This window comes from Leptosomus discolor, chromosome 3, assembly GCF_034619465.1.
Source record: "Leptosomus discolor isolate bLepDis1 chromosome 3, bLepDis1.hap2, whole genome shotgun sequence".
NCBI lineage: Eukaryota > Metazoa > Chordata > Aves > Leptosomiformes > Leptosomidae > Leptosomus > Leptosomus discolor.
In genome coordinates, this window is record NC_141393.1 from 60,058,478 (window position 1) to 60,084,746 (window position 26,269).

At 40.9% G+C, this 26,269-nt stretch overlaps 1 protein-coding gene across 3 annotated transcripts in view; it reads left to right on the forward strand.

Annotated features, from left to right (window-relative positions):
* Positions 1-26,269, forward strand: part of PATJ (PATJ crumbs cell polarity complex component) — a 146,851-nt gene extending 120,582 nt beyond the window's left edge. For 2 of the 3 annotated variants that reach the window (XM_086462139.1, XM_086462141.1), the window contains 11 exons: positions 7,601-7,684; positions 9,640-9,833; positions 11,610-11,757; positions 12,902-12,988; positions 15,832-15,949; positions 17,438-17,478; positions 17,758-17,880; positions 18,970-19,074; positions 22,451-22,554; positions 24,239-24,362; positions 26,123-26,269. In XM_086462139.1, coding sequence (XP_086318265.1) covers positions 7,601-7,684; positions 9,640-9,833; positions 11,610-11,757; positions 12,902-12,988; positions 15,832-15,949; positions 17,438-17,478; positions 17,758-17,880; positions 18,970-19,074; positions 22,451-22,554; positions 24,239-24,362; positions 26,123-26,269 — 1,275 coding nt within the window. The remainder of the gene's footprint in view (positions 1-7,600; positions 7,685-9,639; positions 9,834-11,609; positions 11,758-12,901; positions 12,989-15,831; positions 15,950-17,437; positions 17,479-17,757; positions 17,881-18,969; positions 19,075-22,450; positions 22,555-24,238; positions 24,363-26,122) is intronic. The other variant, XM_086462140.1, reaches the window with a different exon arrangement.

Sequence of the window (26,269 nt, forward strand, 5' to 3'; positions counted from 1 at the left end):
GTTTTTAATCGTGCCTTGGGTACTGTAGAGGAAAAGTTTGTGGTTGGGAGAGAAAAAATGCAATCACTTCTTAACCATCACCCACATTTATGAAACAGAAGGCAATTTAATGATGGAGTGGTAAATGCAGTTAGCTTGAAATTGTGAGGAATTGCTTTGACTCTTGATTGGATAATGTTAAAATGAGGTTGGTGGATTCATCATCATTTCAGAAGGACGTTAGCTTACAACAGCATGAAAAAAACAAACTGCGTACATGAGTTAACACAAATGGAAATTAGAGTACTAAGTTTTGCATATCATGTATTTGATGGATCTTTGGCAAGGGTTTAGCTGACTGTATGGCTAGCTTGCATAGCAGTGCCTTGCTTGAAGAAGTTACTGTCTTCCAGGAGTGTAAATCAGCCATAAAATTTAAGCTAACAATATACAAAGCAGTAGGACATGTCAGAATGGACTTCAAGAGTATTTTACTTACTGCTGATTGAAACCACTGGCTTTTGGCTTCCTGTGTCACATGCATTCAGGATCTCATGCATTCTTCATAACCTGTGTTATGCGCTGTACACTGTAAATTTTCATAATTTTTTTATTTAATAAAATAATGAGAGTGAGAGAGTTAACATTTTAATATGTAGTTCTGTGTTTTACTATTCCCTCTAAAATGAGCATGTATACTTTTTGAAAATTTTCAGTTTGCTTTGGCATGTGATTCATAGAAACATAGCTCTTTATCATTCTGACTTAAGTCATATATTTTTACACTAAACATCTTATTACCTTAGTTTTATTATTTCAGAATCAAAGGAGAGCTTGCAAATGTCTATGACTGCAGACCGAAAGAATGTTAATGAATAGTGCCATTGAATTTTCAGGTTTTAGCTTTTCTGATCTTAGAGAATATAACTGTAAGCAAAAATATTATGCAAGCTGAATAAAATTTAAATAAATAAGGACCAGATGTAACTATAGGGGCCTATAAAATGTAATACAAATATTATCCACTTCCTTAAAATAAATCTGTATTTTAGTATGAAAATTATATTCATATTGATGTTGTGGATTAATCTTTTTTATGAAAGTTGGCAAGTGAACACCATCTCTTGCAAGGGCTTGTTCTTAAATGGGAAACAGACCTTTTGTTTTGACCTTGAGTAGAGAAGTTTTTCAGTATCATGCAATGTGAAGCATTTTTACATTAACACGGTAATACATTTTTACATTATATAGCCTGTTTTATTACAGTAGTGTTTGGCTTGGGATTTTGGGTGCCTGTTAATGGTTTATGAATGCTAGCAATTGCAAAATATTTGAGTGTTAGAAGGAGGTATATGCAGCACGATGCATTAGATAAACCCCTTTAAGAAGTCAAGTGATTTGCTTGGAGTTGACCTTCAGCTTTTGTTGCTGAATTGTTATCTTTTAGGTTCCATTTCGATCTGCGAATGGAAGGTCATAGATCATAACGTAACTGTTGTAATTTCCTTTGCCTACAAGTAACCAGCAGCTGGATTTATTTTAACTAGTGAGAGATTCTTATATGGGGCTAATTCTTCAGCGAAACACACTGTGCAACTAGTTGGTTTCTATCTGCGAACCAGACTGTAATAATGAAATGACAATTTTACTACTCTGGACAAGGTATTATAAAAGTTGAAAAGGAAATAACTAATGATATTGTGCTTGCCCCGGGAAAGAGATAAATCTGTAATCCTGCAGTCAGCAAAAACCCTTGTAGCTTTATCTTTAATAAATGCTAATTTAATATAACATTTGTAGCTATGTAGGAAATTTGTTGGAAATGTGTAATATTAGCTTAGGAAAACATAACTTGTCAACTAAATCAGAAAACATCTTTTCCTGAATGTTGTTTTATATGTAGGTTACTTTTTTGCTTCCTCAGGAAAGTACTTTAATCCGCACAGAAAGCTTCATTTCTTATACCAAATACATAATTATGGTTAGTGGTAAGATTTGTACAACTAGCTACAGGCCAAACTGAGATACAGACATGTAAAATTCATGTCATTCCAACAGTTTTCCCTGCCCACTTTCTAGCACTGCCCAACCACATAGGTTCCCAAAAATTTGATGTCTCTATTTGGACCTGGACTTTCATAATCTTTATCTGTGTGTGCTCAGAAGTATCTGTCTGGGAGACAGGCACCTTTTCCTCGTATACTGCTCCCTTGTTCCGGGACAAATGGCTGGCGATGCGCTGGTGGTAGAAATAGCCTTGTAGCTTGAGGACAGAGCTGTGGCTCTGGTTCCTACTCTCAGGACAGTTTGGGGGATTTTGTTGTTGAACCTTAAGATATACATCTTGGAAAACATGGTCTGGGATTTTCGAACAACTTATTCCTAACTCAGTACCTTATCCAGTGTCATTCCGTGCTGATGATTATTGCAGTCCTCAATGTGTAGTTGTTCACTTCACTTCTGAGAAGCACCTTTGATCCTGTCAAAATAATGGCTGGATCTCATAGACTGAAATAGCACAGTCAAACCCAAAGCAAAGTTAGTTTCCGCTCAGTTAAAGAAATAGCTTGTTGCAGATGGTCTGCGGTAGTTAAGGACTATTCAGTGCTGTGCAAGAAGCCTCTCTAGCAAAATTCAGAACTTTTTCCTTGCCAAATCCAGGCAGCACTGGGTATGTTGGGATTTCTCTGCTCCAGTTCTTTTGAAATCTCCCCTCTTGCATACTGATCCCTCTTATCACATGATAGAACTTCATCAAAATACCCGTGGTGCTTAATGTTTGAGCCTTCTTCATGTCTTGTGTCCTTTTGCTCCCTCGGCTCTCTGCTCCCAGCATTTGTAAATAACGTTCTGGGGGCTGATTTTCAGTGGCAAAGGGCACCTGCATTGAAAGCTGCTGCTTGTCCTTCTGAAGAACAGCTGCGTAGAAGAAACACTAGAGAGACTGGCTCAAAAGCTATAAACTTGCAGAAAACATGTGAGCAGTCCAAGCCCAAAGCCAGACAGCTTGTGAGACTTTTCTTACCACTGTTTATGATCCTGCAGGCTTTTAATGTTCTCTTGGTCAGTGATTTTCCTGAATAGGAAGCTGACTTTACCGCCTTTCTCCCAAAGGCTCAATCAAGACGGTGCTATGTGGTCATTGCCTGGGGTCTCTGCCATACCAGTTCTTGACATTTAAGATACAAAGATTAAGCTGTCACTCTTACTGAATTTAATTTTTAACATTAACATTTCTATTTGTGCTCTCTGCTGATGGGTGAGTGTGATATTCTTCCCCTACTGAGTCTCTGAAGTTGTTATAAATCAAGCAGAAAAAATACCCAAAGCTGGGGGGGGGTGGGGGGGTGGGAGGGTGTTGAGATCTGATTCCCCAAGAGTTCAGGGCTATTCCCCTCCCTCAAATAGAAGGCAATGCAATGTAGATCACGCTGTGCACATTTTACAAGTTGTATTTTCTGTAAGTGGATTCTCAGATTGGATGTGAATTTCTATAAGGTTGCCTTGCCCTCGCTGTTCAGTGGTCATTCATTCTGCATGAACATTGTTCTTCAGGGTGTTGACCAAGAGGCTCCATGAACTCCTCTACTTGTCTGCGTTTTCTTCCACAGCTGAAACCTTGTTTTGTCAGAGACAGTGTGAGAGTTGTCGTTCCCTTTGCTCAAGAAGACTGTGCAATCACTGCGGTATTCTACTGGTAAAGTGAGAGTGAGGGGTGTAGCTGTTCCACAGCTCAAATCTGAACTTTACAAAATACTGTCTAATATACTGCGTGGCAGGTTTGCTAAGCATTACCCCTTATTGACAAATTTGGTGCATATCATATACCAACCACATATGTTCTTGCCATGTTTGGTAACTATTCTGGTTTGCAGGGTATGTTTTTTTTAGCCATGTTGTATAGATAGTATCAGTACCATCAGCTTTATTTCGTTGGCCCTTCAGTATCCTCCAATATAAGCATTATTCAGCCCAGGATGGCAGCCTCAGCAATAGCAGACAGATTCCCTTCTACTTTGTCTTTCTGTGTTTTCATGGTAGGATAGTCTAAGTTTACACCTGTGAGCGTGGACTTTGTTTAGCATAGAAAAATGCTGTTTATGTGCCCTGGCTTGTGTTCTGCATCCTTCCGTCCCATACAAGAAATGTTCAACTTTGCATTAATTCCTGATTTGTATGATGGTCCCAGGCTATTCTTCGTCAAAATATACAAAGATTAAAGCTCCAGTTTGTTAAATGGATTTGTAAACCTTATGAAGTATGTGCTTTCAGCAGCCGGATATCTTTCTTTAAACAACAGTGTTCTTGATTTGAGAATGTTTTTATTTCCTCCTTCTGCACGAACAGTTTTTGCGACTCTGCCAAGCTATATCATGGAGTGCCATAATGTATATGAAACTGGTAGTGAAAGGAGATGGGAAGAATGGGAATGAAAATCTGTCCAGCGCCACTGTGAATTCATAACCTCTAGTTGAACATTGACACTGCTTTCCCTTCCTCCCTCTCTACTGATTGATTTTGAATTATTTAGACCTTGACTTTTAGAGGTATCAAGCACACAACTGAATTTGAAGCTAGTGAGCAGGAGCTGCAGATGTTCAGTAACCAAAAATCTATCCTTTAAATAAATGCTTTGTATTGTTTTAGTCACGATAGACCTTATTTTTTTTCTGAGGCACTGAGAGGGCTGTTACAGCTTAAATCTGTAGCATGTCAATAGAGTCATTACAGATTAGGGTTTGCGTAGATGGTTGGAGTGTGACATTACATCTCATTACTGCATGAACTTCTTTACAATATTGATGTAATTAAAAATGTTCAATATCGTCAGTAGTTTGCTTTTAGTGATTTGTCGTGGATGATCAAAACTAACAGTCTTACCCAGATCCCACTAGATCCAGTGGAAAATGATTACTTCTGGGTTGAATGTACTTTGAGCCGATCCCAGAAGTATCAGAGGAAAGATATCTGTTTATCATAGTTTATAAACTAAGGAAGATAAGACTCTCATGTTTATGCTTACGCACTATTTAAAAATCTTTACGGTACATCATGGACACGTTGCTTCATTCTGGTTTTAATCTATTTGGTAAGCCTCATTCAACTACACTATTAAAAAACACTAGTTAAGAAAAACAGTGCTTTGGCAGGTCAGTGAGATGTTTCCTTCTTTGGGGTAGGCACAGACCAAACAGGAATGTACCTTTTCATGCCATCTGTATTTTTAGTTCTAGGTCTGGCATCTAACATATGCAGGAACCACAGCGTAATACTGAATTGTTGCCTTTTCAAATAGATGATGCAGATTGTTCAAACTGATAACATTCCGTGGTTCCTGAATCTGAGCTTTAGGTATGTGCAGTTTTACATTTAATAATGCAGTACTGGGAAAAGCTAGTTACTCCAGTTTGTTGACCATTTTTAAAGCAACCACAGATGGAAAACAAACTTAAAGAGATGTGATTGAAAGCTCCTTGCTCAGAGATTAGGAAATACCAGATTAAATACAGTCTGAAAGTGTTTGGTTTGACCATCTTTGCCCAGTCTGCTGCTATATGGTCACGTTGCCATTTTTCTACCAAACCTGTTTATCCACTGCCCTAGTGTGTCCTGGTTGCATGATGCTGTTCTTAACAAGCTGGTTGATATTTTGTGTTATCTTGTTGGCCACTTCTAAATGCCTTCCTTTGTAAAGTGTTTAAAAAACAAAAGGTGAAGTGGTCTATCGAAGTTCTAAACCACAGATTCAGCTTTTTCTCAGAGTTCCCCTTGATCAGCCTCAGGTGAAAAAATATACATCACTGTCACCCTCCTGGCTTTCACCCAGGCAAAAGTCTCTTGTGTTGACTTAGAGTTACATGATCATTTTTAAAACAAAGGTAACCCAAAAAAAAAGTACCCCAAACCAACCAAATAAAAACGCACAAACCAAAGCCCTACAACTGAGAGAAGATCTAAGACACATAGAGAGGATTTTGGCAGTGCTGCTGAGATGGATGTGCATATATTACTCTGTTCCACTGGTAATAGCTGCCTAGTTATTTCAAGAAAACCCTGCAGTTGCCAGTGGTGTGTGTATAAATATTTTTTATTTTCTTAATCAAATCATTCTTTTGATTTTCTTAATTACCTTGGTACACAGCTCATAGTATTTTGCCTTCATTTATGTAGATTGAAATCTTTTTTCCCATCTGGGACACTTGTATCAGAGGTAATTCATTTGTGATTAAAATCCTTGCGGCTTTTTTCAGTGACTCGTGTATATGTATCAAAGAGGAAGCTTGTGACATTGGTGCTGTGCTCCAGCAGTGGCAGAGCGGCTGTAGATACAAGTCCACATCATTAAATAAGGTGGTGTGGGAATGAAAGAGAATAATGCTGTCAATGTTGTCTTGATCACAGCGTTAGCTTAAGGGCATGTGAGTTTTCTTTCTGTTCAACACACACCATGTGGGCTGGGAAAGGATTGCAAGGCAACACGGGGGGAGTTAACTTGGTGATGAGAGATGTAGTATCTAACAGTGTTTTCAAAACACGAAGGTACTTTGTTCTGCCCCAGCAGCTATTTCCTGCTCCTGCTCCAGGAAGGCGGTGCACAGCGGGGCTCGCATGCTGCTAGCCTTGCCGCCTTTTGTTGCAAGCGCTGCGGAAAGTCTTCTCTTTCACTTGTACGTCAAACTGATGAAGGAACCTCACAACCGTAGTGTTTTTGGAGGGTATGTTTGTCTGAGAACGGGTTATCTGATACCTACGTATCTAATTGAAAATCACCGCATATTTATCCAGAGCCTTTTTAGCATTCACAGTGAAGCCGGTTCTGCACTGAGGCTGGGTGTTTGCTGGTGACATTGGAGAGAGGAGCACATTTTGCACAGTGACGCGTCCCATCCTGCTAGCCGCCGGGACCGCAGCTGAAGCGCTGTAGCAGGATGTTCACCTATTTGTTTCGGGGGGGGGGAAGAAACAGACCAGAAAAATGCAAAGGGAAAGCACTAGCAAGAGAACAGTATGTTCTTTGTAATGCTTTTTCTTTGGGGACATCTATTGCTGGCAATAAGATTAAATCGCTGAAACCTTCCCTGAAGCTACATCTGCCACTGCCTACATTTTCCAACCTCAGTAATAAACTAACATTTGCCATTGTTCGTTTCTTCTGGATTTCATTTCTTACAGATTTAACCAGCGCTATTTACCACAAGGCATTCAGTTCTTGCTTAAAGCTAAGATCTATGCCAAGTCCCTAAAAATATTCATAGCTCCAAAGAATCTGGTTTTAAATAATATCATAAAAAGTAGACGATATTAATACAATGGTTCACACTGAGTTCACGTACTGCTGATGCCGTTGTATAAAAGTGATGGAAGCCTAAGAAGCTCTAGACAAGAGTACCCTGAAGTGGTGAACAGCATCCTTTTTACCTTTTCACTAGCTATACGTAAATTTTCCTATCCTAAAATATTAAAAAAAATATATATAAACCTGTGTTACAGTCTTGCGTATCCTGACATGGAGTGCTGTGCCTTTTTGCTGCAGAGTGGTGGGCTGTGTGGAGCAGGTCACAGCTGCCAGTTTGTGGGGTGTTTGGGAGGGAGGATTCATGCCACCCTCTTGTTCCCGCAGGACGCCATAGTGATCCATGAAGTTTATGAAGAAGGGGCAGCAGCCCGAGATGGCAGGCTTTGGGCCGGCGATCAAATTCTGGAGGTAAATGAGTCTGTCCATGTATGTACTTGCTTGTATCTTTGTCATGTATACTTGTATTCAGTGCAGTGTAGGTTTCTTGTAGGAGAGACATCTTCTGTACTTAAAGTTTCTGTCACTAAGAACGTCCTGACAAACTCATATTTCCTTATATATTCGTATAAACTGAAGGTACAAATTGAGAATATATTAAATTTAATTGAGCAAGGCAGTTCTCGAATTACATAGTTCAGCTGTCATGTCCAATAGCTCAGTATTATTCCTCTGTTTAATTTTTCATTTGGAGGCCTGCACTACCACCACCTCCCCAGTGTCTCTGTGCTGCCTTCAAACGAAGTGCTGAGGTGGGCAAATGCAAGACGAGTTGGTGAGGGTGGCCACAGCATCGCTCTGAGCATCCCTGCTGAAAGGACACACAGTGCCCGTGTGCAGCATTGCTGGCGGAGCTACTGGCTCCTTCAGGCCACGGTTTGTGCCACTGATGGACACACAGAATTATTTCTGTGAATAAATGTAGTGTTTTTCCTGCAGATGAGCATGGAAATCGAGGAGGGAAAGGGTTAAGAAAGAAGTGTTGGTCTGCAAATGAAACTTGCGTCTCAGCGCAGCTGCTTGCAGCCTCTTGCTGTCAGATCAGGACAAATTCCCAGCATGGCCATTAAGGCTTTGGTGTGTAGGGTTAGAAAAATAGTGAGAGGTACTTGGGGAGTTGTCTTTACAGCTCTTGCACTGAAAATATTTTTTTTAGCGTTAAGGCTGAATGTTGTTTTCGTTTTATAAATAACTGTGTATTAACAGAGCACAATAATTAGGGAATAAAAATGGGGAAGGTTAGTTAATTCTTCTCTGGCCAAACAGGAAAGTGCTAATGTTTGTGTGCCATAATATTGTTATTATTTCAGCTTTTAAAAGCTGTGCTAATGAATCAAAAAGATGACTCTGAATTAGTTTCAGATTAGTATGATAAAGCACATGTAGATGCCTGTGTCAAGAAAAGAATACCAGTGCAGTGTATAAATAAATGTGTGCAGAATTAGTACAAAAGAATATAATTACTATAGATTAGACTTAATTATCTTAATGTAAAATTAAGCGTGATTGTAACTTTGCATATCTGGAAATACCGAGGAGTATTTTCATTGCCTCAAAACTTGTTATGTAAATGGATCAACATTGTATTGTTATTCAGTTACAGTTCATGCTACTTCCTAAAGAGACTTCAAAAATATTTAAGCATTGCTATTTTTCAGTATTAAGAAATAAAATATGATTTTGTCAATAGAATATTGGCAAACACCTTAAAGGGTATCCGTGGATCAGACTTGGCAAAATTAGGAGATTAAGTTTCAAGTTCCAATAGTGGAGTTTTTTTAACACTTAAGCATTTGATCAGAACTTCTTGTTCTGTCCGATATTACTAAAATGCTAAAACAATTTCAGGTTATTGTAAGAGAAATGTAATTGACTGCTCCAGGAGCGGTCTTGTGTGCCATCTATTGGAACAAAGCAAAATAACCAGTTAATATGTTCTGCCTGGGCTTCGCCATTGCCATTTGCTAGTGTTTCTGATTCTTTCTGTCTTCAGCTTGGCAGTGTTGCGAAGCTGGGGAGAAGGAATCTGAGCAGTAAGAGATACAGGAAGCTCAAAGGAGCACTTTGTCTAGTTGTTAGAAAGAAGCATTGTTTGAGGTTCCAGCATTTAAACAGAAGGGAAGAAAACCCACAAAACTTACCAGCCAAAATGTTTTGATTATTGTGATTTACTCCAGGCAGTGGCACAAAGCACCGAACTCACACTCAGTAGGAGATCTGGGAGCTCAGCCCTCTGGAAATGGGAGCACTAAATTAGAGTGCCAAGGGGTGTCAATTTGACAAATTTGTCCTGTCACACAAGGCTAGGGTGTGATGAAAAGATCATTTATACATGTCATTTGGAGAGAAAACACTGATTATTTCAGGTGAATGGGATCGATCTGCGGAATGCCAGCCATGAAGAAGCTATCACTGCGCTGAGACAGACGCCCCAGAAGGTGCAGCTGGTTGTTTATAGAGATGAAGCACATTACAAAGATGAAGAAAACTTAGAGATTTTCTATGTAGATATACAAAAGAAAACAGGCCGAGGGCTAGGGCTCAGCATAGCTGGAAAACGGTAAGAGTGGCTCTCTGATCAAACTGCACTTCAAATGAGAAATATTTTGCTTTTTGCTGTATGAACAATTGTAGCCATTAAATGGAATATGAAATAAGTGAAAAACTGTAAGGAACAGAATTTTATGTGTAATAACTTCAAGAATGCCATGGGGCTGTGGTCCTGGCTCCTCTTACCAGAACGACAGCACGCCTGTGTAGTAAAGGCTGCTGGTGCCCAGGAGAGCTCCCGGCGTGCAGCGCAGGGCTGGTGTCCTGCTCTGAGTGTGGCCAAGTGGGCGCATGCAGAACCAGGATCTCGCTGTTCTAGTGGCTTCAGCATAGCTGTGTCTCAGGGCTTGGAAGGCCTAGCCATGGCTTTTCTGATTTCGAAATGGGGAGAGAAACCTCCCTGTTTCCAAATATCAGGGTATGCCTTTGAAAATGGTTTTGTGAGTTAGATCTAGCTCCTCCTCGGGTTCAGAGGGACCAATGTCAGTAGAAGATAAGGGGCTGAGTTAGATCCAGATCCTGAATGGTATCAAAGTGACTGCACAACACTACAGACAGCAATTCTGTGAGTACAGAGCAGAGATACGGTGGTAGGTAACAGCTGCTTAATAAAATGTGACTTTTTACTGATGTATATCTAAACCATTGGTATTAGATCATTCAGACCAGGGCACTGATAGATTTAATCTTTCATTGCTAGAAGAGATTTATGGCATGACACTGGTGAGCACTCATTCAGTGTTGGTGTGTAGGAGTCATATGGTTGCTCTTCTGTATTGCCAAAAAAAATTTATTTTCTCAATTACAAATCATCATGTCATTATCCTGGCTGTGTATGGTCAGTAAAGTTTCCACAGCAGTTTTTTACAAGAGTGGTGATGTTTAACCCAGGTGTTGTGAGCAGATTGTGGGTTGGGTAATTAATTTAGTTTATGTAAATTACCCTACAGATGGTAATCGCAGTCTCCAGCCCTCCCGCATTTGCTTCTGTGCGAAACTTTCTGTACTACTGCTAAGTGCTTCGCTTGTGGGGATTTCCACCTTAGAGGTAGCCCAATTTCTGAAGTTGATTAAATGGTACCCAGGTATAATTCAGGGTGAAGGGTACCAAACGCGTTGCAGCTGGCACCAGCTCACACCATAGGGAGCCTTGGGAGCTGGGGCCAGCACAGAGGGGCCTGTGGCCTCAGGGAGGGAACTCGCATGCGAGGAGGCTGGAGCTGATAAATAAACACATTCCCATCATTTGCATGGCCTGCTGCTCTCACAAGTCTCGCTGCCTGCTGCAGGCTGACAGCCACAAAGCTGGGTATTCTGCTGCATAAGTTACGTGCAAACTATAAGTCTTTTCTGCAGACTTCTCCCTGTTCTTCTGTTGGGGGCCTCCAGGCTTCTAGAAAAGAAACTGAGCTGAACCTTTAGGGGGAATACAGAAAAAAAAATCCAAGCCTGCATAATTCATATCAGGCACAGCAGGAGGTAGTTTAACTCCATCTTAGACCAATTCCTTGGCTTTTTATTCATACAAGTGGTATTTTTCATGAATCTTTATGAATCGTACAGTCAGAACTAACAGTTCAAGGAGAAAGACAGCATTAAATATAGCAAAACACCTTGATTTTAAAACCTGTAGATTTTTTACACTCAAGTGCTTGAATGAGTTGTAAAACTAGTTCTTCCTCTGCTCACAGGTTTCTTTTAATGTCCCTTAAAAGCAAATAATCTAAATTGTTCTCCCAAAGAATATTGGATTGTGTAATTAGCCATATGCTTCTTGCATTGTTAGAAATGGAAGTGGAGTGTTTATCTCTGACATTGTTAAAGGAGGAGCTGCAGACCTAGATGGAAGATTAATTCAAGGAGATCAGATTTTGTCTGTAAATGGAGAGGATATGAGAAATGCCTCACAAGAGACTGTTGCCACTATACTTAAGGTGAGTATGTAATACATCTTAAGATACTGAATTGCAGTTGCTGACACTATGCAAGGTAATTATCCTGAAGTGCTATTTACACATACGCAGGACAGCTCAAACTGATTACCAAGACAAAAATTTCATCTAAAGTTACTTTGGGAGATTCATTTAAAATCAATTCTCCATATGTATTTAGAAGTGGGATGATACAAAGTGAGAAAACAGACACGTGTAGTATTTAGGCATTTATTTGAAAATGCAACCGAGTATTTCACACGTTAGAAAAATGTTTGGAAACCTGAGAAACATACAAATCAGAACTGAAATAAAATGTCCCTGGCTTTCCTGTAGTGACCTGCATCTATAAAATGGCAGCTTAAATCCATTTCTGCATAGCTTTCCATCTTACAGGAGTTATTTTGTAGTCTGAAGTAGTCTGGGAGAAGTTGCCTTTTTATATTAAAAAGCATGTGGCTGCTTGAGTCAGAGGAGAGGGCAGGGGATGGCCTGGCTGCGAGTAACTGATGTTAGCTCCTCCATACAGCTCCTGGGCCCGACAGCCTGTACCAAGGATGAAAGGACAGGTGGGAGCGATGCTGCAGACCTATTTCTATTCAAAATTGCATCTGGAGACAAGGGCTTTTTCCCTGCCATCACCATTAGTGTTCCTGCTTATGATTTCTTTCGTTCTTGAAGGGAAAGGCTAATTATTTCCTTGCTTTTTCCATTCAGATTTGATACTTGGCCAAAAGTTTACCTATTTAAGAATTGGAAATTGGTGATAGGAGGGTATATTATTAAGTTGAGTGTATATGTGTTAACCTCACTCTTTTCTGCAGCATTTTTCCTCTGAAGTGTTTTTCATGAGTATTGTTTGTGGCAAAGGTCTGTTAAAGGGTTGGGGGCTTTTTGTTTATTTTTACTGACTAATTGGCGATCTGTAGTTTGCCAGTAGGAAGATTCACACTGATGTCAACAAGCAGGATAAACTTAAATCCAGGGACAGGCACTTTTTGTATTGTCTAAATACAAAAATGTTTTGAGCATTCTTTGTGGTTTTCTTCACGGAGTTGTGGTGCTGAATATAAACATAATTCTCTCCAGGAGAGCTTGAAATATTATATGTCTATTTAAACGCTGTACATTGTGGGTTTTTTCCAAGTGTGCCCAAGGCCTAGTGCATCTTGAGCTTGGGAGATTGCGAGCTGGATCATGGCTTTCGTCACGGAAAACATCCCAAAACAGTCAGGTTAGTGACAAATTCATACATATAAGATCGAGCTATGAAAGGCACAGGGACAGTGCACAGGCGTGCATGTGAGGCTCATAGATGCTTACTGCTGAGGATGTGGAACAAAATACTTTATCGCAATAATTTTCTGTGCTGAACTGTAAAGTAAGTGTCATGCCAAAGTGCTGATTAAGAGGAAGGGCTAGTTAATGTATTTTTTTTGTTTAAGAGGTGTCTTCCTGAGACACACCAAAAATACGCAATATCTTTCTCAAATGATGGTGCCCAGAAATTTTTTTTAGGCCTGCAAAAAATGCTGAATGTATTTTCTGCAGCTGTTTTGTCAATCAGACTAAGTTAATGAAACTGAACTGTATCTTTGCCTATCTTGTGGGAGAACCACATGAGAGCTGCTTTCCTCTCAAAGAAAACAGAGCAATTTCCTGCTTCACTTGCTTTTTACCTGAAGCGAGGACAGCAATTCATTTTTCAATCAGTGCAGGGCTTTTCCCCTCTCCCTGAGCCCTCCAATCAGCTCAGACACTGATACCATTAGTATTAAAGTCCGAGTATTGCAAGGGAGAAAAACAAGGTAAGACAACTTAGAAAATATTTTGAATGGATTTTCCTTCCAAACACTGACTGCTTTGCCATGATATCTAAGTTGCCAGTGTCCCCAAGAGAGACAAGCTATGGTTCACAGCAGTGCTATTGCTATGGAGTATTTTGCTCCAGGGGCAGCTGTCAGGGCCCCGGGTATGTTGCCCACACACCTCCCTCTCACACTGATGTGCGAGCAGGCAGGAGAGGCTGCACACCAGTGGGACCCAGCCCAGCTGCCAAAAATGCTAAAAGAAGGGCTTGGTTTTGGAAATGGAGAGGAGGAGCCGTAGGAGGCTTAGGGGGGATGTGAGTTAAAGCCGGAATGCTTTTAAGGAGGTCAGTAAGAGGGGAGGCTTGTTCTTGATGTTGTGCATGAACAACCCAAAAAGGGTGCCAAGATCATAGTCATGTGGCGTGATTTCTTGACTTTCTAAAGGCCAGAGATCCAGCCTGCTGTCTGTGTGGGTGAGGTGTGAGGAAGGGCTAAAGAGCCCGTAGCCATGTTGGAACAGCTGGGCTAAGCCCAGCTTTAAAAATAATTACCAAATATCATTGGAGAAACATCTGCACTGCATGCAGCAGGCAAGGAGAAATGAAATAACTGAGAAAACAATACTGATTGCGTTAAGTAAAGACAGCAGTCTTGACTATTACTTTTTTTTGCCATTGTATTAACAGCTAGCCTAAGCAAGAGCAGTGTCATCAAAAAGTGATGGTTAAAAATTATCCACCCAGTTTTACTGTATAAAACTCATGGCTGAAAAGGAAGCAGAATGCCATAGTATCTAACTAGGTAGAAAATCAGATCAAATAATGTCATCCCCCTTTGTAGCGTAAGAGGCTTTTGCAGGAACCTAGTGATTTCTGTATTTCTTTTAATATAAGAAATCATAATTGATGTTCTTAATGCAGAGTCATTTGAGAACCTTCATCTCACTGCTCCACAGTGACTTGGTGATTTTGAAAACTGAGTAAATGTTTCTCAGCAAAACTGTTCCAAGAGTTATAAAAATATTGGCAGAAAATGCAGCAAATCAGCTTGAATGATTTGTACAACTGCAAGCAATGTTTTAGAAGCTGCTGGCCAAGAGCATCCAGAACTTTTGTCCTCACTTGGCTTTTTGCTTGGTCTGTTGCATACCTTAAAATGAGAGAAATGTAAGCCTTGTAGTGCAGGACAGTGATTTCTTTCACGCACATTGCAGATTAAGTTAACTGACCCATGAATTGGCAACTAGAGGTGGAAATTATGCTCTGCCTGTTGTTCATCACTGACAGCTGCACACTGGTCAGTTAAGATAAATGCTGCCAGAGCTTTTGATTCACCGCCTAATGCATTTAGAGGGAGAAAGCTCTGCTGTGGATGGAGAAGTATAGACCAGATCTTCGTGTTGTATAAGGCAGCTTAGTTGAAAAGGTCTGGCCCTCAGTGAAACCTGTTGTTCAGATGCACTTCCTAAATTGATAATAATGTTTCCTCGAGGGGCAGAGTCTGAAGATAAAGCCAGATAGGGAAATAGGGAAAAGGAGAGCTGGAAATGGATGGCCAAGAATTGGTGACGTGCACGAGCAGCTATCTCCAGAGGCTCTCCATTTTGTCAGCTGTAGTACACAGGCATCTCACCCTTCACCTGGGATGTTACTCTGGAAAGAAAAGTAGGTTCTTGATCAAACGAATGGAGCAGGATCAATTACAGGACCTTGTAATCGGACAATATATTCAGCTAAAATAACAAAGCCTTTCAATTACTGCTCTGTAACAAGATGGGTGTCGGTGTCATCCCCAGCTTGTGTGCGAGGAGCTGTTACGGGTCCTGTTGGGTGCCTCACACGCACTCATCGCAGGGTGAGGTGCCTGTGGGCTGCATTGTGGGGAAGATGCCCACAAGCTTTAGCAGCAACCATCATCTCCCCTTCTCCTCAGGTTCGGAGACACCTTGGGGATAAGTGAAGGAGGGCGTTAATCTTACTGCCTTATGCCCTCTAGAGCAAACCTGAACAAGGTACACGTTAGGTGTGCACGTAAGGGAGCAAAGTGCAGTTGCATAGTACTGCGATGGGTGTGCCCAGAACTTGAGAACAGAGTTTGGTAGGTTCCCCCTTTGGAAATGAAGTTGGAGGAGTTCGCACTTGCATGGCCGATGTGGTATTTCCAGTGTGGTTTGCACAGAGCACAGCTGCGCCCATATGCTGCGGGAACTGGTTTAAAGTTAACGTTTGGGTTTGACTCACAGGTTTTGATTTATTTTTAACTTCAGGTGAGCCAACAGAGTGTCCATAGCCACTTCCACCCTGCGCTTGCTCCGGTCCTCTCTACCTTACAGAATTTTGTCAGCACAAAAAGATCTTCAGCAGATGTGTCTCAGAGAAACTCAGGTATAATCTGGACGGCTGTCAGAATAGCTGTGTGTTGTTTGCTTTATATTTGTGCTGGTTTAAAAGCAAAACTGAATACTTGAATCTGGTTTTCCTACTCAGCCTCCCAGAAGACATACCACTGATGTTTTAAGACCCGAACACTTTCCAGCAGATGATTATTTTTATGCCTACTAGTAGAGTAATGGCTCCTCTATTTTAAGTGCAGAATTTCTGCGCCTTGCTATTCCCCGATGCCCATGTCGGAGGCTTAGTACAGGCAAGGTTCTTGTATTAGAAACAGTTTTCTCAGGGAATAAAGCTGCCGCCACTTCATTTATATCTTTGTTGCTCTTGAGCGTATAGAGGGGTGTTTTGTAATGAGAAAGTCACAATGTCCAGTTTGCAATTTGTAGATTTCGCAAGTACTAAATCTACAACCTGCAGTAGCTTGTGGAGAGCCTGCGCATTTGTGTGCTCTGACCTGCGTCAGAAGTTGGTAACCTTTGCTCATGTCTGACCATGGGCAGAAGTAGAACATGTTTCTTCTGCCACTTTGCAGGCACTGGAGAAGGCATGTGGCTTTTTGGGCAGCCTTCCTTGTGCCATTTTGAAGGGCCCTGCAGTACTGAGATTGCGTGTCTGCACACCCTGATTTGGCGTCCCTGGGACTGCGCTTCCTGCTGCTGCAGACCTTGCAGCACCTTGGCAGTCCTGTTTTGGGTACTCATAGCAAACATCTGCAGAAGCACACATGCGTGGTGGTGAGAAACACTGATATGTGTTATTAAGAATCATTAACTTTTGAAAGAGGTTAGTTCTGCCTGCCTTCTAAAAGGTTCTTAAAATAGTTTAATTAAAGCTGATAGAATTAAGGGTTGGTATAGCAGAGCCCAGGACCTGAGTACACCATCAGCTTGTTAGGCTGTTTAGTCCCAGTTAGAAAGATTCCTTTGAAGTATCCCTTTTTTTTTCCTTTTTTTTTTTTTTTGTAATATTCTGAGTACTTTTAAGTGTCCCATGGCTAGATATATGCCAGCCAGACTTCCTGGCTCTCTATTATTTGCTAATACAGCACAAATTAGAAGAGGAAATCAATGGAACCTCAACAGTCTCAGACCAGCTGTGTGCCCTACCCTTTGTGGTAGGGACACTGTGATTTATGAATAATAAGCCAATCATTAATTGAGTGAAAGGCACAATAGAGCTTTTCTTCAGGCCAGCAGAGTGCTGCTGTACAATAGATTGCAGTGAGCAGGGGCTGCGCTACAATGGGCGTCGCGGTGGCATCCGTCAGCCGGAGTGATTACATCCGTATTCATCTCTGGGTGAAACAGAAATCCCGTCCTCCTCACGTGAGCAGCGCTGCCTGATTTGGCACAGGGAGGCTCTGCTTCTGCTTCATGATAACTCTGACTAGGCAGCAAGAGACCATTGTCACCTGACAGTGTTATCTCTTAATTATATTATCTCTTAATTACAGAAGCTAATTGTTTGTTTCTTTATTAGTAGGAGCAGATACGGGCCCAAGGACTGTGGAGATAACAAGGGTCAGTGAGTTATTTTCTACCAATTCAAAAAGCTGACACCTTTAACTGAAGTTGTTAATTTTTGTAGTGTTTCTCAGAAGCAAAATTGCGTTATCTACGTTTGCAATAGGTTGTTGGATGTATACCTACGTAATGGGACCTGCATGTGTGAGGATGCCTGTGTCTGTCAAACCTATCTATTTTCTCCCTGTTCCATAAATCAAATTATCAGTTATTGCTAACATTGACCTCTACAAGTTGCTCCAATTGCTAATATTGTGTTGTTTTCATTTGTTTTAGGGACCAAGTGATGCACTTGGTATCAGTATAGCAGGAGGGAAGGGCAGTCCATTAGGAGATATTCCCATCTTCATTGCTATGATTCAGGCCAGTGGTGTGGCTGCACGTACCCAAAGACTCAGAGTGAGTAGAGGAGTCCTCTCAATATTTCCTATTTCATCTGCCATGTGTCCCACACAGAAGGAGCCTCAAGCACTTCTGTATGTGCCATCACTCTGATAATGTCTCATAGACTACACCACCTGTTTTTACATAAAAACAAAACCAAAAGACCCAAACTTGCCCTTTTTGTCCCTTTTTAATTATACTGGGGTTAGTGGCAATTGTTGCCCACATTGGAGAAGTGACCTTAAGAGAAAGGGCATAAATGCGTTTGCAGTGGTGTTTGAATGTATATGCTCATCCAGACCCAGGGAGGGCAGCAACAGTCTCTCTGGAAACCACAGGCATTTTGGGGACTGCAGTCTGGGCATCATTTAGAGCTCAAACCAGGTAGAAACTGGATCTGAAGTTAATTGTTTGATCTTAAGCCCCTTATAAAGAAACGCCAAAATAAGGCAGTTATATCAGACCCACAGGATATGTGGGTTTCCAGGAATGACTGTGGTGAACACTTTGAGTTTTGAAGAGAGTTTCAAGGAATCATTAGTATTGAAAAGAACTTATTATGCAGATACCTAGGATTGCTTTGGCCCATGAGATTCATTAGTACATGCGGCTACTTTCATGCCATGTCTCTGATAGAATTACACAATAGCGCTAAGTGCCGGGGTCAAGATCATTTTTATGTATAAGAAGAAGGAATCATCTATGTTAATTAGATTAACATCAGAAGTGCCTGCTGTCCTGTGCTGCATTCAGCATGTGCTTGCAGTCTGTAAGGATATGAATTTGCCTGCACATGCAGACACAGATGAATCCTTTCTGGATGGGAAGGCAGCAGTGAAAATCTCACTCTTTCTGCTTGCAAATGGGAATAGTAAAATACAGCTCACCTTTGTTTTCTCTGATCGCATTGTTATTTTTAAAAAATCTATATTATACTTGCTCTGAAGAAAGGTAAATGATCACTAGCAATGCAGAATTCTCACAAAAGGGATCCTGCAAAAGAGAAGCATGACTGTACAGTGCCAAGTTCATGAGGAATTTTAAGCGTTCTTAATTTTAATTTTCCCTAATGCTAGTAATTTTCCATTACTGTTGTACTTTTAGGTTGGAGATCGGATTGTCAGTATTAATGGGCAACCTTTGGATGGGCTGTCTCATGCAGATGCGGTTAATCTACTAAAGAATGCTTATGGGAGCATTATCCTGCAGGTATGGTGATAAATTGAACATGCAGCTGCATGAGGGTAGATAAATGGCATTCAGGAATAAAAAAAAACCCAAACCCTAAGCATCACTGGCACAAGGCATCACAGAATTGCAGGGTGCTTGCTGATGGGAATTACACAGAATGAAAGCAAGAAATCATTTTCATTCAAAAATTCTTTATTGCCATTCATACAGGCTGTGAGCATGATTATATAAAAGCGTAACAAAGAGAACAAAATAACTTGTTGCTACACATGATAAATCAACAAGCTTCCAAGTTTGTTTTTTTTTTTAATTTGAAGTTAACTAGGAACAAGAAATTATGTGTGTGTGTCTGCGTGCATGCATGTAACTAGACTGTGACCAAACTGCCCAGTGTTAATTTCCTTGATCTTCAAAGGGCGGGAAGAAAGAAATGCTAGCAGCATTTAGTAAAAGTGATAGCATCATCATTAAGACAGTGCTGTCTAGACCTGATTATTCTACAGGTAATGGATAATAACACTCAAGAGAGAAAACAATGTTATCACTGGCACATTTATATACTAGCTAAAAGGAAGACATGTTCTGCTACTTTGGTTCTAATTGCTGCTTGCCAGTATATTAATCTTTAGTTTATTTTTACGTTTACACAAAGAAATGGGAAAAATACTTGCCAGAGAGAATTCAAAATACTACTCATTTGCAGAATTATTGTAACAATTGGAAAACAAGCTTAAGACATACCACTAAAATCGGTTCTGATTTGGGTTGCACACATCTTGAGAGATTTTTGCAAGCTTCTTGCTTGCATTACAGCACAAATGTAACTATAAAAAAATGGGAAAAAAACCTGGGGGTGTGTGTGAAATTATAATAAACATAGTTTTAGGCTTGCTTATTCTTTGTTTTGTCTGTCTGTGAACTGCTGACCTGGTAAGTGATGAGCCAGTTCCAGAGCAGATGGTGTATTTGTGTAGTTCCATTGAAGTCGAAGGAAATACATGGATATACACCAGCTGAGGATTTTCTGTTAAATTATAGTTATATTGTTACTAATGTTGAGTAATTTCACTTTTCATGTCAACAGTATTCCCTGAATAGAAAATGAAAGCTTTCTGCAGAACCCAAAACTGCTAATCTTGAAAGCTGTAATACAGTGTATTCCACCTCATCATGTATTTAAAAATATTCCTGATGAAGCACGCTGTCAGTTGGTCGCACCATAAACAAAGAGGTTCTTCTAGAAATGTCTTTGGGTTTGTCAATTGACGGGTTTTCTTTCGCATTTTTGCTGTCTAGCTTAAAATGGGCTTAATACTTTTTACAGATGATACAGGTTTATTCTGACAGAATAGAGTCTTTTTTCCTCTATTAAAAATCTGTTATGTGAAGGAGGAATGTTATGTTTTAATAGCGGCGGGGAGTAGTGTCGAAGCCCTGCCGTAAGTGTGGTGATACGGTTACCTTCCATGCTAACCGCAGGTACTTCTCCATCACCGGATTGCTTTTTTTTTTATTAAAACAATCTAAATGGAATAATCCTATCGCTGTGATAATCATGACTGATGTGTCATTAAGTAATTCTGTTTATTATCAGGTTAGACCACTTCACGGCAAACTGCTTTGAAAGGTCAGATAATTGCGTTCAGTGGTGTGGAAAGGCTTATTATCAGTACGTCCTGGGAAGGATGGTAAAGGAGTTTGCAAATGCTGTTTGCAAATGGGAGATTAGGGTCTCAGGGGAACAATCATCCCTTTCGGCTGTTTTGATGCTTTGGTTTAATTTAATTTCTTTTCTGCAGGTGTAGTAATGAGATAAGGGGAAGCTTTTTTACAAGGTTGTTGAACTCTGATATGTTCTTACTGCCAACTGAAGATTTTTGAATATAGATTTATTTTGCCCTCATTTTATTTAACAAAACAAAATACAACGAATACTGGCTGGCACTCTTTTCCCTGCTGCGATGGGAAGGGAAACTTAATGGTGTCTTTGCTGGCTGAGCCAGGTGCAGCTATCTTGTCTGCTGGACCCCTTCGTTTAGGGCATCTGAGAACCTGAGTCCTGAGATGCAAAATTTGTGTGAGAACTAATCTTCCTTCCTAGGAATTGCTACCATCCTCTTGGCTCCAAGTGATTAGAAAGAGGGAAATATTCTTGTGGAAGAATTGTAAGCATTCATTTAAAATGGAGGATTTATATAATGGATTTTTATTTTGAAAAGGTACATTTCCTTTAAGCTATGTTCACAGCAAAAAGTGGAAAAAGTATCTGCTAGTTTTGATAAAATAAGGCCATAGATAGCTAGAGGAAATATTGGAAGTATACTTACTGGGTATTTCTCACTGTCTCTGAGCCGAACTCCTGTGCTGTACAGTAGACGTCAAGCAGTGAAGAATACCTCCTCACAAGGAGATGGAGTTAGGGGATAACCACAGCATGTCGTTGTTAAGAAATTGGTGTCCTTTCAGCTGTAAATACTTAAAATCCAAAACACTTCATTGTGGTTTCCTTGATTTTTTTCCCAGAAGAAACAAAGAATAGAAAATTAGCATGCAACAAAAGGTTAAAAAAAAGCTAGAGTGGGTGTTGGGCATTGGTGCTTTATGTTTAATAAATCCCACTGGGCCTGCAAGCTGCAAGCTTTTATCCTTATGAGGCTAAACCCCTGTGAATGGCAAACCCCAGACTTTGGCGTGCAAGTAACTTTTCTCAATACCGCCATGCCTGGCTTTGTACCTAACCTACACAACATTGATATGGCTGCTTTAAAAAGCCTGAGCAAGTTTGCTGCCCCACAACCTGTCAAAATGTCATTAACTCTATTAATTAATGCGTGGTGGTAATTTGTGATGGTTTCAAAGTAATACAGGAGCCAGAATTGGGACGTTTGAGAATCCAGTTTGGATTCATGCTGGAAATTGCAGAAAAGTTGAAACCAAGGATTAATTTCTTCCCTGCTCAACAAACAAACCAGTCTGAGGTTTTTCAGGGCCTTTGCCCAATAGTCCCTTGGGTGTCTGTGTTTCGTTAAAGACTAAGAAGCTCTCTGTGGGAGACTTTTTACATTCAAGCCCAATCCTGGACACCTTGTGTTGACTCTGAGACGCACCTCTTTCCTTGACAAAATCAACTCTTTCTCTAGATTATCCAGAAAGACTGTTCCCCTCTGCTCAGCATCTGAGTGGTAGTCATGTACCCCCAGAAAGGTAGCTACTATTAACTCTGTTGTTTGGAAGTATTGGATTAGTAGGGCGTTTAAGAGTAGGACTTGAAATTTGCTTGGAAAAAAAAGTCTGCAATTTCTTTTCCTGATATATTGACTGTTTTCATAATTAGCCAAGGTGTCTTTGGTATTAAGTGAACACACATAGTATTTCATTGCATCCTTCTGTTTAGGTTGTGGCCGATACCAACATCGGTGCCATTGCTACCCAGCTGGAGAGCATGTCTGCGGGATGCAACCTTAACTCTTCTTCTGAGCATCCTTCTGAAGATCCTGAGTAAGTTTGTACTTAGTCTGAATAACTGAGATGGATTTCTATGTGCCATGCAAGGGAAAAGCCTACGGTGGTGAAGGAGGTCTCTCCCATTGCTTTTCTCTCTAAATTTCCATCACCTTTAAAATGAAATCTGTGACACTCTCCAAGCTCGTTATGGGCTCATGTCCATCTTCACCTGGTGACAGAAACTGCTTGAGTAAATAAGCACAAAATGTGTTTCCCAGCACTAGTTTTCAAAAAAATGTATCTCCTTTCTTTTCTAATATATTATGCTGCCATGATAGTTCTGCCCTTTCTGTTGGCTTCCTTGCCTGAAAGGAATTATGATAGTAGCAATTTGAAATAATTTGTCATTGGTAGACTAAGACAAGAGGTGTTAAAAAGCCTGGTATCAGAGACAGATGTTTCCAAACAGGTCCTGGAACTTTGTCTTTTGAATCTTTTTAGCTTTACAATTCAAAGAAGTCTGATTAAAGAATTTTCTACTTACAGCACTTCTGTATAGTGATGGAAGCTAGAGATTTAGCCCTCCCATGGCCATGCATCATTCTCCATCGTGTGCTTTTTGGGGCAGCTTACTGCATTCCAGTTATCATTTTGAAATTCTTATGATCTTCATTTTGGTTCATTAGCTTCATTATGTTCTTTCTTTTCATTCTTTGATTCATTATATTTGTTTTAAGAAGCTGAGATGCAAGTTGCTGCTGTACCTCAGGGTGTTTTAAGTATAAAAGTTAAGCTATTTATGCTGCGTTCTCTAGTGTTACAATATGAGATACTGTTTTTATTGCTGCTCTCAAAAGAGAATTGCTTACTTCACAAAAGGATTTGTACTCTCTTTTCATATCAAAATAGTAAGAAACTTTGTGAAAATATGAAGCAGAATTAGGTAGGCGTGTGCATTCATTCTGTCCTAAAGAAACGGCTAGATATTAGTCATCATAGGCTGCACCTTTATATAGGTGGAAGATGCCAAACGTCTTTTGTCCTCCATAATTCTTTCTAAATATGTAGAAATTACTTTTTCAAATTTGAGATGGATACATAGCTGTGAGTGGTCTAAATTCCACCAAAAATCTTCCTCTACTCAATGTAGACAGTAAAAGCCCCTGAAGAGCAGTTCAGGGTCTAAGTGATGCACTGAGTGAGGGGCTCTCTGGAGTCAGCCTCTGGGGTTATGAGGCACAGGTCAAATGTAGGTTGCCAGAGAACAGCCCAAAGAGCCTGTAGTAGAGCTGAGACTATAAACATGAGTGTTCCTGGCTACACCCTGTCTATTAGACTCATTCCTCTGAAGTCATAAAATAAAATTATGCTATAAGGAAATTGTTGCAGTTGCCACTTACACAGGCTGAAGGTGACAGCTGGACTGGTAAGAAAGCAAACTCTCCTTTATGTATGTGCAGTGACTGCAGATGAGGGGAGTCTCACTTCTGCATCAGACATAAGTGCTCATGTTGAGCGTGTATTAAAACCAAGAATTTTCAAAGTGAGGAGCTGAAGTACATGGAAAAGAGTTTGAACTCCAGGCAGTGCAGGAGTGTGTTTCAGTGCAAGGGCAGGAGTCGTGGTTTGTGACTATGAAAAACTTCTTGACAGATAAATTTCTCTGTAAGTGTTCCTTCTGCATAAAGTCCCCAGAGACAGACATTGCTATTCTAAGTGATATTTATTGTGTTTTCAGAGCACCTCAGCCTAAGATTATTACTTTGGAGAAAGGCTCTGATGGACTGGGATTTAGTATTGTAGGGGGGTATGGAAGTCCCCATGGAGACCTGCCCATTTATGTCAAGACTATATTTGCCAAGGTATCTTTTTTTGTTTTGTTTTCTCCCTTTTTCTGTATTATCTTTAAAAATAAACCTAAGATTTGGCTTGGATAATATATTATGTAGTAGAAAGCAAAATGTACTGTAAGTACATTGATGTGAGTAAGTGAATCCAGAACTCACAGCTGGCTTCTCGGTTTATATTTCACGTTACTGATGGCTGAAACAAGATACTTTATCTCAGCAAAATTGCTCTGTGTAGTTGGGAAACTTGTTCTTATACATTAAAATCTTTATAAGGCAGCTTTCTGTCTGTAAATCTCAAAGAGCCTTCCAGGAGGTATGGAGGCATCACTTTTCCCACTGTACAGGAGAGGAGACAGTTGCAGAGATGCTGTATCTTTGTGGCTGAGCTTCAGCTGGAAAACCAGCAGTAAGCTCCTGTGCTCAGATAGCCACCCCAATAACAAAAAACACAGAAAGACAAAAACACCATACCTCGTGGCTTGATGGTGAATTGGCTTACACATCAGTCTTGGATATAGTTGTTCTTCCTTGCTTCCAGCTTCTCTCTCATGCCTCTCCGTGAGTACTCCACTCCCGTGTGCTGGAGCCGCTCGTAGCATGACTGTCTCAGCCCATCTCTGACCCCAACCCTGAGTGTCAGGGGAGGACTTAGGGGTCCCAGCCAGGCACAGCAGTGGCTCTGGCCATCGAGGCTGGGGAAGAAACGTAGTATAGCACAGCCCAGCCTTGAGGCAGGCAGTGCCAGAATGGTGTGGAGGGAGAAGTGCCCCTTTTCCCACCCATCCACTTGCTAGAAATGTGCTCAGCGTGGGCCAGCAAGGTAAGTCAGGCATGGCCACCTGAAGGGAGCTCTGGAAATGGCAGGGAGGAAAGGAAAACAGTGGAAAATTAGGGATACTTGCCATAAAGTAACTTCGAGGTCAGTCACACACAGTTGCTTGTCCTGTGCCTGCTTGCTGTCACTTGTGTCGGCACTTGTGGCAGGGTAGGTGACATAATTAAGAAAACTTTGTCTGAAGGTGGTATGGAAGTCGTGTCTTCTGCTTCTGTGATTCCAGGGCTGAAAAAATATCTGTTCTTTTTTAGTTTTCAGTTATTAATGTGGGAAGATACTGTAAACAGATGCTTAGATGCAAAATTTCTAGATGTGAGCACAGCTGAGAAACCCTAAATTGAAGCAGTCTCTGGTGGTGTCATGGAGCAGAAACAGACACCATGAGCTGACCTCTGGGCAGGGCAGTGCTTGGGATTTAGATGAAAAAGCTGCACTGAGGCCTCTGAAGAACAGCTATTTCTAAAGCTGTGTGGGAGCTTCTCAGGACCTTTGATGGAGACCAGCTCCACCCGGGGCTTGAGGCGGTGCCCAGGCTGTTCTGCTGCATGAGCTCTGTGTCCTTCTCTGTCCCCACGTTTTAACCCGTTTCTCAGCACAGGGTGCGGAGTACATTTAAATGCTGCTTTAAAAAGTCCCTTCGTAATCTTAAAAGCCAGAACCAGTCTTTACAATGCTTTTTTTTCAGGGATGAGCTGATTCTCCTTTTCCCAGGGGTGTATCACCTGCCCGCACTGCCCCAGACCTTGCAGGGTGGGGTGAGCAACGAGCAATGGTTCAAGCAGTCAGGGAGACTTCAGCACTGCCATTTCCCATGTCCCCCACCCAGTTACGGTGGGATTTCCAGTGCTGCATCCCTCCTCATTTCATCCATCAGCATCATGAGAGACAGGGGGACTCCATGTTACCAGCCACTAATGAATCTCTTTGCCCTTTGCAGGGAGCAGCTGCGGATGATGGCAGACTGAAGCGTGGCGATCAGATTTTAGCAGTTAACGGGGAAGCTTTGGAAGGTGTTACTCATGAGCAAGCTGTAGCTATTCTGAAGCGCCAGAAAGGAACTGTAACATTAACGGTGTTATCATGA